Source organism: Giraffa tippelskirchi, chromosome 9 (assembly GCF_054371585.1).
Source record: "Giraffa tippelskirchi isolate mGirTip1 chromosome 9, T2T-mGirTip1v1.2.pri, whole genome shotgun sequence".
Classification (NCBI taxonomy): Eukaryota; Metazoa; Chordata; class Mammalia; order Artiodactyla; family Giraffidae; genus Giraffa; species Giraffa tippelskirchi.
Window position 1 is genome coordinate 114,664,002 of NC_137283.1, and position 16,635 is coordinate 114,680,636.

General features: G+C 35.1%; 1 protein-coding gene across 8 annotated transcripts in view; it reads right to left on the reverse strand.

The window, feature by feature from the left end:
- GRIK2 (glutamate ionotropic receptor kainate type subunit 2) overlaps positions 1–16,635 on the reverse strand; it is an 840,407-nt gene that overhangs the window by 415,589 nt on the left and 408,183 nt on the right. For all 8 annotated transcript variants that reach the window (XM_081530944.1, XM_081530945.1, XM_081530942.1 and 5 more), the window contains one exon: positions 13,754–14,011. In XM_081530944.1, the coding sequence (XP_081387070.1) occupies positions 13,754–14,011 (258 nt within the window). The remainder of the gene's footprint in view (positions 1–13,753; positions 14,012–16,635) is intronic.

The window sequence follows — 16,635 nt, forward strand, 5'->3', positions numbered from 1 at the left end:
ACCAGATGGTGAACACCAAAATCAGATTGATTATATTCTTTGCAGCCAAAGATGGAGAAGCTCTATACAGTTAGCAAAAACAAGACCGGGAACTGATTGTGGCTCAGATCATGAACTTCTTATTGCCAAATTCAGACTTAAATTGAAGAAAGTGGAGAAAACCACTAGACCATTCAGGTATGACCTAAATCAAATCCCTTATGACTACACAGTGGAAGTGAGAAATAGATTTAAGGGACTAGATATGATAGACAGAGTGACTGATGAACTATGCATGGAGGTTCGTGACATTGTACAGAAGACAGGAATCAAGACCATCCCCATGGAAAAGAAATGTAAAAAAACAAAATGGCTGTCTGAGGAGGCCTTACAAATAGCTGTGAAAACAAGAGAGGTGAAAAGCAAAGGAGAAAAGGAAAAATATACCCATTTGAATGCAGAGTTCCAAATAATAGCAAGGAGAGATAAGAAAGCCTTCTTCAGGGATCAATGCAAAGAAATAGAGGAAAACAACAGATTGGGAAAGTCTAGAGATCTCTTCAAGAAAATTAGAGATACCAAGGGAACGTTTCATGCAAAGATGGGCTCAATAAAGGACAGAAATGGTATGGACCTAACAGAAGCAGAAGATATTAAGAGGTGGCAAGAATACACAGAAGAACTGTACAAAAAAGATCTCCATGACCCAGATAATCACGATTGTGTAGTTAATACGGTAATTAACAAGTTAGTGTTAAGCTTTCAAGGGCTGACTTAAGTTTGTTTCTTTAATGCCAACACAATTATTTCAATTGGATAAAAGCATAAAAAGTTCATTTGGAAATGGAATTGATTTTTTTTTTATGCCTAATTGACAAATCATACTCCTCGGTCATGCAAATATCACTTTCTACACAATCTTTTTAAAATTAAATTAAAAAGTAAAACTATTTATAAACTTGTTGAAATAGATATTATAAAACATTTTATCTATCAGTGCTTGATTATTTGAAATCATATTAATTTACACTTGATAATATTTTTCATATTTATGTTACAATATTCTTCCTCCATATTACAACTAATTCAAAGCTGTTTAAAATACTCTAAGGATAAACATATTTAGCAGAATTAAAACTACTCAATGTGGAATTTTAGGCTATTAATATATACTTTTAATAAGTGATTAATAATTTTTGTCAATATTAAATCACTACAAATCATTCTAGTTTTATTTAAAATTTTAAAATTTGTTTTTATCTATAAAATTATGACTTTATTATACTGACAAATTTGACTTACTATCAATTATTTTTCAAAATATGATAATTTGCATAATATTCAAAATTAGATGGATCAATGTTTCTCAAAGTTTTGTCGCTAGACCAGCAGTTTGATCACTTGGGAATTTATTAGGAAAAAACTCTCAGGCCACATCCCACACCTACTAAATCAGAAGCTGGGAGTAAAGCCAGCAAGCAGTGTTTTAACACATTTCCCTAATGATGTTAATACACACTGAAGTTTGAGAATGACAAGACTAGGTTATGGTATAGGAAAAACCATCTCCCAAACCACAGCAATTTAACAGAACAAGATTTTATGTCACATAAAAGCAAGGTCTGCTATAGATCTAAATAATTTCCCAAGGCAGGTCTCTTTGATATTTTAGCTCAGTATTTTGAGATACTTCAAACAGTACAGCTTCCACCCAGAAATGAGGAACACTTCTGCCCACATTCCATCACCTAAAACAATCCATGCGGTCACACCTAAATTGAAGGATTAGGTGTGAGACCTTCAATCTCTCTATGTCTATAAGTAGAATTAGCCACATACTGATAAACATTAGTAATGCCTATCACAATTAGTTATGTGTCCTATTCCAGTTGCAAGTCCTTGAGTACAACCCTAGAGTTACTGAGTAATAGCAGTTAGCCTAGAAATCTCCAGTTTTAACAGTAGTGCTGGAAATCCCATTACTTGATATCAATTAAATTTAAGAACCAGAGCTTTGAACTTTGATTTTAATATCTGTTATATGATAAATTTTCTTTTATCAAAAGGAAGATGACTGAGTTTACAGAAATGCAATAATTTGTGATGAGTAAAATAATACCTTTGGTTATTATATGAAGGCAAGGAAAGGTGTATATTAGCTTTTGCATCATCATTAGCTTCCACTAACCAAAGCTCTATGTATGACAGGATAGATTAAGTACATTTTTAATGCATTTATGCAAAAAATTCATTTCTCGAGGTTAATGTTGAATCACTGAAATACAAACAGAGTGGACACTGCACCACCTCCAAATTGGAATAAATCTAAAACAATGATGCACAATTAGCCTGTCTAGAACTGGGGTGTGAACTCTTTTTTGCTTTTCAAAATGTTTGATTCTAGAGAACTTTGTCCCCAAATATAGTTTATATACTTTATATTTAAAACAAGATAAATATTTACAGAATGTTGAATAGGAAACAAAAAACTGTTTCAGAAGGCAGTCATGTTCACCTGATGTACAATGAATATCATTGTTTTAACCCATTCAGGATCTTGATTTTTTTAAAAAGTATTTCTGATACAGAACCAATTTATTTTTAATCAAGTATCTGATAAATGATTTATTACATCTTGCAGAACTGAATATGTCAAACTTATTTTTTTTCCTTCTTTCCCTGAAGTCTTATTACAATTATAAATGAATCCTATCACTATTTTAAGGGTCAATGCTATGGACCATGGGCTTCCCAGGTGACTTAGTGATAAAGTATCTGCCTGCCAATGCAGGAGATGCAAGACGTGGGTTCGATCCCTGGGTCAGGAAGATCCCCTGGAGAAGGAAATGGCAAACCACTCCAGTATTCTTGCCTGGAGAATCCCATGCACAGAGGAGCCTTCCAGGCTACAGTTCATGGAGTCTCAAAGAGTCAGACACGACTGAGCAAATAAGACTACAACACAGCTCTGGGCCATATCCACTACTAACTAACTCATATACAAATAAGCCTGTATGTGGGAAAGTCTCTACAATGAGTTATCTTTCATAAATAACTTACCATTGCCAAGACATATGGAACATGTCATAATGGAACATATACATATGTAGCCATATATGTACATATATACATAAACACATATACACACATTAAAAAATGACAGATGTCATAAAAATCTCCTTCAGTTTTCAGTTTCTGAAAACATCCTTCTCTAAACTAAAATAAAAAAAACTAACACACACACAAAAAAACCCTGCTTTACTTAAAATTCTTTATCTTTTCTCCCTTGGTTATTTTTTACCTTCTTGCTTTCTATCTGAAACACTCTTTCTTCAGACACTCCCATGACATATTTCCTCAGCTCATTCAAGTCCTTGCTCAAATTTCACTTTCTAAATATGATCTCTTCTGACAATGCAGCTTAACATTACAATACTCCCTCTCTTATACTCCCTACATGCCTCCATTGCTTTATTTCTCTCCATAACACATCACATTTGATCCTATATACAGACATATTTATTTTGTTATTATCACTCTACACTAGAATGCAAACTCCACAAGGCAAAGAAGTTTTGTCTGTTTTGTTCACTCTTGTATCTCCAATACCTAGAACAGTAATGACACACAGTAAATGTTTGATAATTATTTGTGAACTAAATAAAGAAATAAATTATTTTGAAGAAACAAAGGAAGAAGCAAACAAATGATAAATTAAACATAAAATATTAGCGTTCTTAGGATAAGGAAAGTGTCAACTTTGCTACATGGGTCATATGAACATGTTGATAATTGCACTACAAAATTGATGATGAACTATGTTATCAACTAAACTCTTGCATTGTACGCATAAAGAATAGAATTATGAACTCATGTCAGGAAAAGTTAGGGATGGTTACTTCACAAATTTACTTTGCAAGAATATTTTAAGGTACACCTGGAGGTGGTGAATAGATCACTGAAAGAGAAGAGCATAACAAGCCGAGAGAACAATTTGTGCACATCAAAGAGATTTGACAGAACAGAGGATGATTGTTAAGGGTGAACTACAATTAATCAGGGAGAGCTGCAGCATAAATGTTGAGAAAGGAAAGACCAGGGAACGAAAATCAGAGGCATGAGAGTGCCAACGAAGAAAGCCATGCATGCCATGCTGTGGATCTAGAACTCATCTTTCCAAGAAATGAGGAACCACCAAACACCTTTATGCCTGGGCATGACTGCACCATACTGTCCTTTTACAAAAGGCCGTTTTGTCTGCATCAGAGATATGAACTTCAATAGAGTAGAGGACAGAATATAGTCTAGGTGACCTAGAATAAGGATATTAACTAAGACAGCTGGTCGGGATGGAGAAAGAGGTAAATTTGAGAAATGTGAGATAAAAATGAGAGGTATTAAGTGATCAGTTAGAAATGAGGCTTGAGAAGACAAACATGAATCTAGAAGGACCCCTAGGAATCTAGCCAGATGAAGACAGAAACCCAGGGGAAAAAGCAAGTTTGGGAATAAAGGCAATATGTTTGTTTTTTGTTATGCTGGGTGAGATATCCACATAATGATGACCGATGGGTGACTGGATCTATGAGTAGGGCACTTGCCAGAAGCTATCAGAGGTGTCCAGCGGTGAGTCTATAGCATACTGGCAAAGAAAGGCATGAGTCAGACGGAAGGCTTCAGGGTGAGTAAGGTAAACAAATACAAAACAGGAAGCCTGGGGATAAAACCTTGAATGACATGAACAGAGAAAGGAGGAGCAGAGAAAGAAAAAAGTTTGAGAGTATGAGAATGGGAATAAATCGTGAAAAGAAGGAAATAACAAGGAGAGAATGATGGCACAGAGGCCAAACTAGGAGAGTTTTACTCTTCCACTAAAGAAAGGAACAGTCAAAATTGTCAGGTACATCAGAAAGATAATTTAAGTGCTATCTTTCTCCTACCCAGCATAGAAAGGGAGACAGATAAGACCAGAAAAAGGCTAGGGGAAAAGTAACTACCAAGATGATCATGCCAATATGTTCCAGATTTAAATATAGAAAATTGGCAGTGTTTGGCCATCACCAGGAAATTATTCTCATTTTATGTTATTTTTTTGTTTATTTTCTAATACTGGCAAATATTACTGATCATTGAGCTCTGGTATAAGTCCTGCTTCTTCTGTTTCTTTAGACATACATGTGTGTTTACTCCACTATTGGCAGAAATATGAAATGTATGATCGTTATGTACTAGAAATTGTATATTTGTCTTTTAGAGTTTGCAGTACTTTAAAGATTTTAAAACTCAGAGAAAGAATTAGTTCTATGAACATGTTTAAAAATACTATCGTGTAATCAAAGTTTAATAATAATATTCCAAATAATTTTGAGGCTTGCTTAAATAGGAATAAAGAATCTATGTTCATGCAGAACCAACTTGATGGAAGCATTAATATACCATGCTATGTAATCACCTATATCCAAATAATCAGGTTTAACTCATAATAGCTAATTGTATTCCCACTTGGAACTAAAGAACTTGAAGTCTCTGTACTTAGAACATATAACATATTATCAATCATCTTAGATTCAAATTATCCCAGTCCTTGAAATAAAATTAAATTTATTTGGTTATATGTTTTATAACAGGCTTCCTTGGAATTGTTATATTATTCAAGAGTTAGTAACTTCTAAAGTTAGTAAAGAAATCATTTCTGCTTTTGCTTAGGATAAAGGTCCTGACCTTTTTTCCTATACTCATATCATGAAATTAATCAAAGTTAAGTTTGTTAATGTTAACATCTAAAAAATTTACTGATTTTCCTTCATTAATTAAAGAAATTTACATTCTCTCTCCTAAACTATTTTCAGGTCTATATGCGTCTTCATGACTGCCTACTCAGTAGCCTAACTCTGAACTTTCTTGTACCATGACCCTGTTTTTTGTCAATCGTCTTCATTTCCTCCTATCAGAAAGAAGTCCAAATGGAGAGCAGAGGAATGCCAAAGGTAGCATTATATGCCCATGCTGCTGCTACTGCTGCTAAGTCGCTTCAGTCGTGTCCGACTCTGTGCGACCCCATAGACGGCAGCCCACCAGGCTCCCCCGTCCCTGGGATTCTCCAGGCAAGAACACTGGAGTGGGTTGCCATTGCCTTCTCCAATGCATGAAAATGAAAAGTGAAAGTGAAGCCGCTCAGTCGTGTCCGATTCTTGGTGACTCCATGGACTGCAGCCTACCAGGCTCCTCCGTCCATGGGATTTTCCAGGCAAGAGTACTGGAGTGGGTTGCCATTGCCTTCTGCTATATGCCCATACTAAACTTCTGTTTTTCAAGATGGATTTCTGTCTCAAATATAACTGTATGATTCAAAGGTGCTTCAAGTTTAATGTGTCAAAAGTCAGACTTATTATACCTTTTTCCACATTTCTTTTTCTTGTTTTCCTTTTTTAGGTAAATGTTCCATTGATTAGTAGTCCAGAGCAGAAATGGAGTGGTCATTCTTACTGTCTCTCTCTCCACTCCTTCTCTGTTTATTTACATGCTAAGTCCTACAATTTGCATCTCCTAAATCTTCCCAGAATTCTATTTCAATATCCTTCCATCAAAAACTCTTTAATTGAGACTGTTATCTTTTTTTCAACTTGACTAATTCAGAAGTTCCCTTGCTTCTGGTCTTATCCTATTCCCCATATTATCTGAATAGCCTTAATGCATTCTCCACACTGTAATCAGAGAAACTACCAAGAGAAGTTCTGACTGTGTCATTCCTGTTCTTAAAATAGTGACAACAAAATGAACCAAATCAAAACATAATAACTATCATCATGTCACAATATTTAATAAAGTGAGTTCTGCAGTTGATAGTGCTGGGTCAAAAATCCAGATCTACCATTTACTTGGGCTTCCCTGGTGGCTCAGTCTTTAAAGAATCTGCCTGCAATGTGGGTTCGAACCTGGGTTCGATCCTTGGGTTGGGCAGATCCCCTGGAAGAGGGCATGGCAACCCACTCCAGTATTCTTGCCTGGAGAATCCCCATGGGCAAAGGAGACTTGCGGGCTACAGTCCATGGGGTTGCAGAGTAGGACACCACTGAGCAACTAAGCAGAGCACAGCACCATTTACTTGCTGTGAAACCTTGGGCAAAGTATCTCAACTTTCTACATCTAAATATTCTCATACTTTAAAACGTAGGATGGAAGATAATTTCTTTTTCTTAGAGTATAGTTAGGAATAAACGGAACATAGCACATGGCGTTTTTTGTTTTTTTTTTCCTGTGGCTGCCCTGGGTCTTTTGTTACCTCGCGGACTTCTGTTGTTGCCCTGTGGCATGTGTGGGATTTTCATTCCCGACCAGGGATCGAATCTCTGTCCCCTGCATTGGAAGGCAGATTTTCAACCCTGAACCACCAGGGAAGTCCCCAAGGCATTTCTACTGTTGACATTTTTAAGCTCCTGCTAGGCTACATAGGAGCTATAAAGCACTTCGCATATCTCACTAATCATGATAAAAATCCCCTGATGTATGCATCATCTTCAATTTACAAATATGTCAACTCATGTCTTTAAAGTCAAATAACTTGCTGAAAATTACACAACAGAACCAGGATTTCAATCCACAGTCCAGTCTATGGATATCCCTTTCTCTGTGTCCTTTTTTTTTTTTTTTTTAGAATACTGAAAAGTTTTAATTTCTGAATTTCCTGAGAAGTAAATAAGAGCAAAAATATAATGTATGTAAAATAAAAACAAATCAGGTATAAATTTCCTTCTAAATACTTTTTTCCTTCCTACTAAATTTCCTTCTAAATGCTTCACTGTTTGCCATTAGTTTTGGTATGTTGTTTTTATTTTTTATTCATCTCAAAGTCTTTTCTAATTTCTTTGTTTGATTGCCTCTGAAAGGTACTGACTGAGTGTCTGTCTATTCCTGAGGCACTCGATGTGGTTTGCAAAGCAGGTTCACATCAGGCAGACACGACTGGTACTGCTGTAATATCAGACTCCAAAGCACAGTAGCTAGGAAAAAGCTCTTTTTGATTTCTCCTACATTGGTCTTGTATACATTCTCCCTCATTATTCCTCATCTTCATTTTCCTGATGATCCGTTGTAATGAAGTGCCTGCAATTCCCTGACAAACCAGCTTCCCAGGCATTCTCACATTTACATGTTATACCCTTAAGCCCCTTCTCTAGTTGAAGCATTTCTTCTTGTGCTTTATGATAATTTCAAAATTATCTCACCTTCTCCAAAACTCTCCTCTGCCTTTAAAACCTTTAAAGGCAGCTTTAAAAGCTTCTGCTCCCCTAAATTCTTTTATGTCTATATTCATCTCCTAAAATGTCACAATATTATTTTCTTGTCTCTGTCTGCACTTATTACACTATAATAGTATCCTGCTCACATGCTCTGTCTCCCCCTCACTCAACTCAGCACATGGAGACAAAGTTTTACCTATAATCCTGTCTCTCATGCTGAACAGGAGAAGGCAACGGCAACCCACTCCAGTACTCTTGCCTGGGAAATCCCATGGACAGAGGAGCCTGGTAGGCTGCAGTCCATGGGGTTGCTAGGAGTCGGACTCAACTGAGCAACTTCACTTTCACTTTTCGCTTTCATGCATTGGGGAAGGAAATGGCAACCCACTCCAGCATTCTTGCCTGCAGAACCCAGGGACGGGGGAGCCTGGTGGGCTGCCGTCTGTGGGGTTGCACAGAGTCGGACACGACTGAAGCGACTTAGCAGCAGCAGCATGCCGAACATAGCATCTGTACCTAGTATACAGAAGATGCTTGATAATGATTGTTCAAATAAGTAAGCAAGTAAATATATTTTAACTGCTGTTAACATATAAGCATAATTCACTCCAGATTACTTACACAATTTTTGAAATGATAGGAGAAATCATGTCTATATATCTGAAAATTGTTGTTGAATCTACTTATTCGATGGCAAAGTATTAAAAAGCTGTCAAACTAAGTCGACCTTGGACAGATGACTTAATCCATTGGAGCTTCTTTGTCTAAACAATGGATATGATAGTACCTTTTCATGCATTCATTCCTTAAATATTGATTCAGGTATTTCCATTAGCCACGTAATACCTAGGTGCTAGTGATAGAATGGTGGGCAGCCTTAGGTTCCAAGCTATTCAGATTTGTATTTGATCTAGTGGTAAATTCAGCCAAGAACAGTCATTTGTAATGTAATGATGTTCTCATGGGGGAGGGTCACAGGAGAACCACAATGCTATGGGAATGTGTTAAGGGAAACCTATTCCTGCTTGGGAGCTGGGGTCAGGACAGCCTTTCTTTGTGACATATAAGTCAAATGATACAAGTGAATGTGTGGGTGCAAACACACAAGTGCATGTGTGTGGGTGTTTACTGGGGAGGAGGGGCAGGAGTCAGAATGAGAGAAACAGGTGGACAGGACAGTATTTTTCAGAAACCAAAAGAAATTTAACGGCTCAATTTGAAAGACATAAGTGAGGGATTTAGACTCAAGTTTACACTCAAATATTGGAGAAGTACAGGAACTAGATCACATCAGGTCTTATAAGACTTTCAAATAAGCTTTGACTTTATCCTTAGACTCAAAGAAACTATTAATAGGATAATGGGTCAGAATTGCATTTTTAAAAATTACTTTTTACTGGATTAGCAGGAACATCAGTTAGGAGGCTGTTAGTAATAATCCAGATGAAATATTTTGACTTAAGAATTAGTTAGAAAGCATGAAAGAAATGAACAGATTTGAGAGTTGAGGTATAGAATTAAATAACCATTAGAGCTTGATTGCAGGGCTGAAGAAAGGTTGGAATCAAGGCAGATACTCAGGTTTCTGCCTTGGGCTACTGGTGGGCAGAAGAGCCAATTACCGGAGGAAGCAAGGATAGTGAGCTGATAACCTACATCCCTAGAATTGCGTTGTTTTTATAGAATTGCTCTGAAGATTAAGTGTCATAGTTTATGTACAACAGCAGCTACCTCAATGCCTAGTGCACCATAGATGTTTTCTGTAGTCATTTCAACTTCCTTCTTCTCTTTTCCAAAGTTGTACCAGTAATTTAGTAACAAAACTGGGACTAGAATCCCAGGCTTCTGTTTACCAGTTCAGAGTTCTTTGTTAATGGACTGCTGATCTATAAACAAAGATGAAACACAGGAATTTTAAAGCAAATATTCACAACTTATCTTGGAATTGCTTACAAGCTGAGAGCTATCCAACTTATTTTTAGTTTATATTTAAAATGAATCATATGTTCCAAAATGACTGACAGAAACACAGCTTTGTTTCTGAAGCCAATTCTTTTCCATCATTTTGGACATCATTCAGAGCTATAACAGACTTTCAGGGTGTTTAAAAGCATTCAACCATGACAACAACAAATGCTAATTATCATAAAAAATAAACAGCTCCTGTTAACATCGTTCTAAGAATTTCTCCTACTCCAGCACTATATTTCATCTATCATCCCATCTGTTTTGGGGGTGGGAACAAAGACTGGATGAAAGCATAATTATCATGTATCAAACTGGACAACACAACAAATAGAAATGAATATAAATGGGAGGAAGAGCACACATAATAAATCTGGAAAGGGAAAAAAGAAACATAAATAAAATGCATACTTCATGCTGCAATGAACAGCAGATATATAAGTCCATAATGAAGTTAATAATGTTTATCTCATTGGGTATAAGGCGGATGTTCTCCCATTTCAGTTCACAGTCCTAGCTGTAATCAGATTTTCTCCCACATGATCAAATAGTCATCTTGTTCACTTGGGAAGTTTACAAATTTTCTCTGTTGAGTTCTGTTGTTAAAATTCCACCTTGAGACTTTTAAACATACCCAAACAAACCAACAAAAAAAAGCCTACTTCTATATATTTGTGAATACATTTCAAAGAGAATCTTCTACGTATCTTTGAGTCAGCTCTAGCCTCTTAAAAAAAATCAAGAATAGCAAAGTTCTCAAAAGTCTGTTAAATTAAAGGGAAGAGCACACATAATACAGAGGTTACAGAGGCAATTATTTCACTACAAAGAGTACTAAAAACATGAGTAATTTCATGTCCTTAATTAGAAACTAGAAACTCAAGAAGGGCGAGGAGTTTGTTTCTTTTACTGGCATATACTCACACCTGGTACTGTCCCTGGCATGTAGCAGATGCTTAATCAAAATTTGTTGGATTAAATATGGCATCAAATGAAGCATTAACATGCTTTTTCTCCCCTCAGAGGATTTTTAAGGATACCTTTTCTATGAATAATCCTGTAATGACTCTTAGCATTCATATTGAGATAGTCAAAGACTTTTGGAATATCTAAGTATTGATGTCAACTTCAAGTGTTAGCTGTGGTAAAGTTTCTTTTAAATAATAAACTTTTTTTAATAAGTTTAATCTCAGGTCAAGTTTCCATTAAAAGTCTATATATCTAATTAACTGACTATATATATATTTATATATTTATTTATCTGTTTAAATTTGTCTCAATGAAGTAAATATTTAGAATAATACTCAAGCAAATGATCGATTATATATGAAACACTGCTTTGCCAAACTATGGTGTGACCTTGATTACAAATCTTATTATCCCTTTATTCAATCACTCAAGAGCCACATATATGAAATAAAAATGTCAAACCCATATGCATACAAAGAGAATAGTAAGGAAAGGTGATATATCATAAACATTTCAGACATTTGCCAACTTTCTTTCTACTATGAGGGGCTTTAAGATAATAAATAAGTATAAAATATCACATCTAACATACATATATATGTATTATATATGTGTGTATGTACCATGTGTATGTACACGTACATATGAGGATATATATTTAGTCAGAATTCAGCTGCATTATAACAGGAAGGAAAGGAAAAGTAAATAAACAATAGATTCACAATGAATTTATATTCATAGTTTGTATATTTCTATATATGACGATTCATAAACGTAAGTGGAGCTTTCCAGGTGGCACTAGTGGTAAAGAGCCTGCCTAGTTTTGCCTGGTGAATCCCATGGATGGAGAAGCTTGGCAAGTTACAGTCGATAGGGTTGCACAGAGTTAGACACGACTGAAGTGACTTAGCACACATGCAAACATAAGTGGACCAATTTGCAACTGAGCTAGCCCTGGAACATCATGTTATACATGTGCAGAGAAACCATTTACATAGAACCTGCCATTCATAATTTGACATATATAACTTTATCAATGACAGAAAATAATGATTTAGAATAAAACAATGCAATAAATTTAGTAACTCTATTTTAAGCTAAAAAACACATCAAAGGTACTTAGGTTATTTTAGGAATTTAAGTATTCTTTCTAAAGTTAAGTTTTAAATAAAAATTTTACTTTTTTAAATAAAAAATGCAAAATTACACTTGTGTGTGTGTATGCGTGTGCTCTGTTGTGTCTGACTCTTTGTGACCCAGTGGACTGTAGCTGCCAGGATCCTCTGTCTATGGAATTTTCCAGGCAAGAATATTAGAATGGGTTTCCATTTCCTACTCCAGGGAATCTTCCTGACCCAGGGATCACACCGCGCCTCTTGTCTCTTGTGTCTCCTGCACTGGTCGGCAGATTCTTTATCACTGTGCTACCTGGGAAAAGCTCGCAAAAATTACACTATTAATGTATATTTAGACTTATTCTTTCTTATCCCATTTTTAAAAAAATTTCAAATTATTTACATTGTTTCTCCAACTCTGAAACTTCCTGTTTCTCTGTTCTCTTGGGAGAGCTCCTATCTGTCAGTTGGCAGATGGTCAACTTTACTGGCAAATGGATTAATTCCTGCACATAGTTCTAAATACTGCATTCATAAAGTGTGCTTCAGGTGTATTTGTAGAGAATTTAAATTCAAATGAATTTCATTTTTGATGTAAACATAAAGGCATAGTGAAATGTCCTCGAATAAAATATTTTTAAACTCTAATTTAAAGAGCACTATTTAGACCAGTGATAAACATCTTAATGTGAAATTTCTTATCACTAGGTAATAATAAAAATAGTATGCAGTTTCCTCACCAATATAACTTCCAAGGAAATTATTACTTTATTTTACTTTTTACTTTCTTTACGTTTCTGAGACTTATTTTTATTTGATACTTCAAGATAACCATTCATATATAAAATAACATGCATTACAACAAGACAGCACAGACAACCTCTAGCCAGCAAATATTCATTTAAAGATACAAAAATAAATACCATGTAGTAAGCCCTTATGTATGCATATAAACAGTTACCAAAACTCTAAGATTTTCAATGGGTATTTTAACATGCTATACAGATAGAAAGGTTATTATTTTTCATACACATTCTTTGCACATAAATAATTACAGAAAATGTTAAGGAAAAATTCTGAATTTCTTTATTTCTCTAGATTTCTTGATAAGTTTCAGTGACAGCTCATTATAAGGCTTTACTTTGGGAAAATACACTGAAACTGGTAGAAAAAAATGTTTGCATAAATGTTTCAATATGATGTTTCATACTATCGCTATCCTTCATTCAACAATATAGTTCACAGTATCTGATCATTCCCAGAACAAAAGTGCTTATTTTACACATACACAGGAAAAAAAAATGTATGATTTAGTTGTTCTTTATTTGGATATATGAAATTAGTGTTTGATTACAAATGTTTTTCTATCCCTTAATTTTAAAACAACAAAAGCAAAAAACAATAACACAGCAAGAATCTCAGATGAGTTTCAGAAAATTATCTATATTTAAAGCATAGCCCCAAAGGCTACTGATTTTTTCTTACCAGTGCTGTCATCATAGACAACTGTGACAGTTTTCCACTTGAAGAACTGCACCAAGTCCAAAATGGCACGGCTGAGTGAAGAGAAGTCTGGGTAGAGACTGACATAGAAGGAATCTTTGTTGTCTGACACCTGGTGCTTCCAGCGGGTCTGGATGTGGGGAACCCCCAGAGCATTGCAGATAGACTGAACTGCATTTGCTGAAGAGCTGTGTGAAGGCCCGAAGATGGCAGCCACCCCAAGAGACAGCTGATCACAGGCTGCAGAGGAGACAGAAGTCTGTCAGTAATGAGAGGAGATGCCAGTGTACCAACAGTACCACATTATCATTGTCCCAAAGGCATCATCCTGAAGGATGATTTGTTTGCCCTTAATATAACATCTACATCTAGCTGATTTTACATTTTGCCTAACTCCAAATATTCTCAGTTTGTTAGAAGGGAAATTCACCTAGACACCTGCAGCCTAATGTTCAAATATAATAACTCTACAAATAATGTCAAGGGAAGAGAGGGGGGAGGAGAAAAAGGGAGACTATTTTAGAATTTAAGGGGTGAATATTCATTTTGCAAAAATACTTCATATCCAGGGGATACTTCAGGGAAATACTTCAAATCAGGGGAATAATGTTCCTCCCCAAATTCACTGGTCATCCTCTACAATTTCAAATTCTAAATCAGAAGCCATCTATTTTTCATGGCCCATCTAGAAAGCTATGGATGGGCACATAGTTTAGTATCTGCAATATCTGATGATATAGGTCAAGCTGTGCATACAAATGCCTGTACAAAACTTCACATGAGTCACAGAGGGTGATTTCATAGGGATTAATCTCAGTGAGTAGGAAGAACATCAAAGTATTTAATTAAATACAGAAAAATTTAATCATCTTTATTTACTTGGCTTTTGGATATTGTAAGACTTTAATGACGTACTAAATTAGTTTTAAGTTTATATTTATGAGTAGAAAATTTTATTCACATAAATAATCATTATAGTAATTAAGAGACACATAAACAAATTAGAAGGTATTCAGACAGGAATAGCAAAACTGTGACAGGACTTTAAATTGTGTAAGGTGTACTAAAGCAACTGGTAAGTTTGGGTCTAGAAAATCAATAATTACTGGAAACATGAAACTCATCTTTAAATACATGAAGAATATTACCTGTGAAAGAGGCCAAAATCTTTTCCTTTGTCTGGAAAAGGAAGAATTAGGGCAATGTATAGAAGTTTCTCATGAATGCTGACACAACTTAAGAGAAGAAATGTTCAAATATGGAAGTCTGTTCCATGAGGCAACAGTCTGTCTATCCTTGAAAATATTTAAGGATGACTAAAATATTTAATAGATGACTATTGTTACTGGGATTTAGGGATCAGTTAGATGTTCAGTCTTAATCCTTTCAAAATAATTTGTCATTCTACTGTGCAAAATCTACTGATTTTTCCTTCAGAGATTTTGCCACATAAAATGCAATTTGATAGATGGATTCTTAAGCACAGAGATATTTAATAAATAAATTTTAGTTAGAAAAAGACACATTTGTTTAATCTTTTTTCAAAAATGCAATTTGATATAAATATATAGTTTTTGAACACATACAGATTCTTACTTTTAAAGTAATAATTGGAATTCTGAATCAGTAGAAACTTTGGAGCCTCAAGTTTTTCACTCACATAAATTTTAATTCACATACATTGAAAATAAAAGATCTTCCTTCTCTAGACTTTTGACAAGTCACAAATCAAGGAAAGTGAAAAACATTATATTAGCTTATACAGAGCTTCTGAAGCGTGTTTCAAAGAAAAAATAGAGTTTTGGGGTATCAGAGGAGTCATTTAAAAGCAATATATGATTCAAATAATAATTCAAATTCTAATACATCAGAGTTTATTGAGCAAAACAGTATTATCTATTAAAAATATAAGATCATATATCAGTGAAAATTTAAACATTGAACTTACATTCTTGCCTTGGAAAAATCAATTTAAAAAAGTTTAACAATGTCCAAATGAATTGGTATTTTATAATGAATCATACAGTATCACATATATTACTGAGGCCTCATAAGATTCAAAACTATATTAGATCTCTCCTTTATATTAGTGGGCTTTCCTGATAGCTCAGCTGGTAAAGAATCCGCCTGCAATGCAGGAGACCCCGGTTCAATTCCTGGGTTGGGCAGATCTGCTGAAGAAGGGATTGGCTACCCACTCCAGTATTCTTGGGCTTCCCTGGTGGCTGAGATGGTAAAGAATCTGCCTGCAATGTGTTGAGAAGATCCTCTGGAGAAAGGAACGGGCTACCCACTTCAGTATTTTGGCCTGGAGAATTCCAGACACGACTGAGTGACTTTCACTTCATATTATCTCTTTACATATTGATGTGCCGCCCAAGCAGTCATAGGTCAACAAGCAAGTGCTTCACAAGACAAGATCCAAACCATGACATCCACCATTTCAATATCTCACAAAGAAAGTTATTCATACACTTATTTGAGCTTTTTCAGCTCCAGGAAAAAGTCACTTCAGGAATTAGATTCCCAATGGATTTTTAATGAGCGAAAAATTTGTAAATCCTTTTGATATTCTAAAGACAAAATGAGTTTACCACCTCATAATTTTTCTAAGATATTCCCAAGATAGTAAGATGTTTGTTGTCAGAACATTCTAGTCTACTTTTTTTTTTTATGTTGCTACTTTGAAGTCACCATTAGGAAATCTATTAATATTTTATTTATACTGTACTCATATTCCATATTCTTTGGTCTAAATTATTTCATTTGAGACAGAGCTTCTTCTTCCTAATGGAAATAATCATGAATGATGTCACTAATCAAATGCTCTTGTTTTGCAGCTAATGACTTATTCTGCAATTATG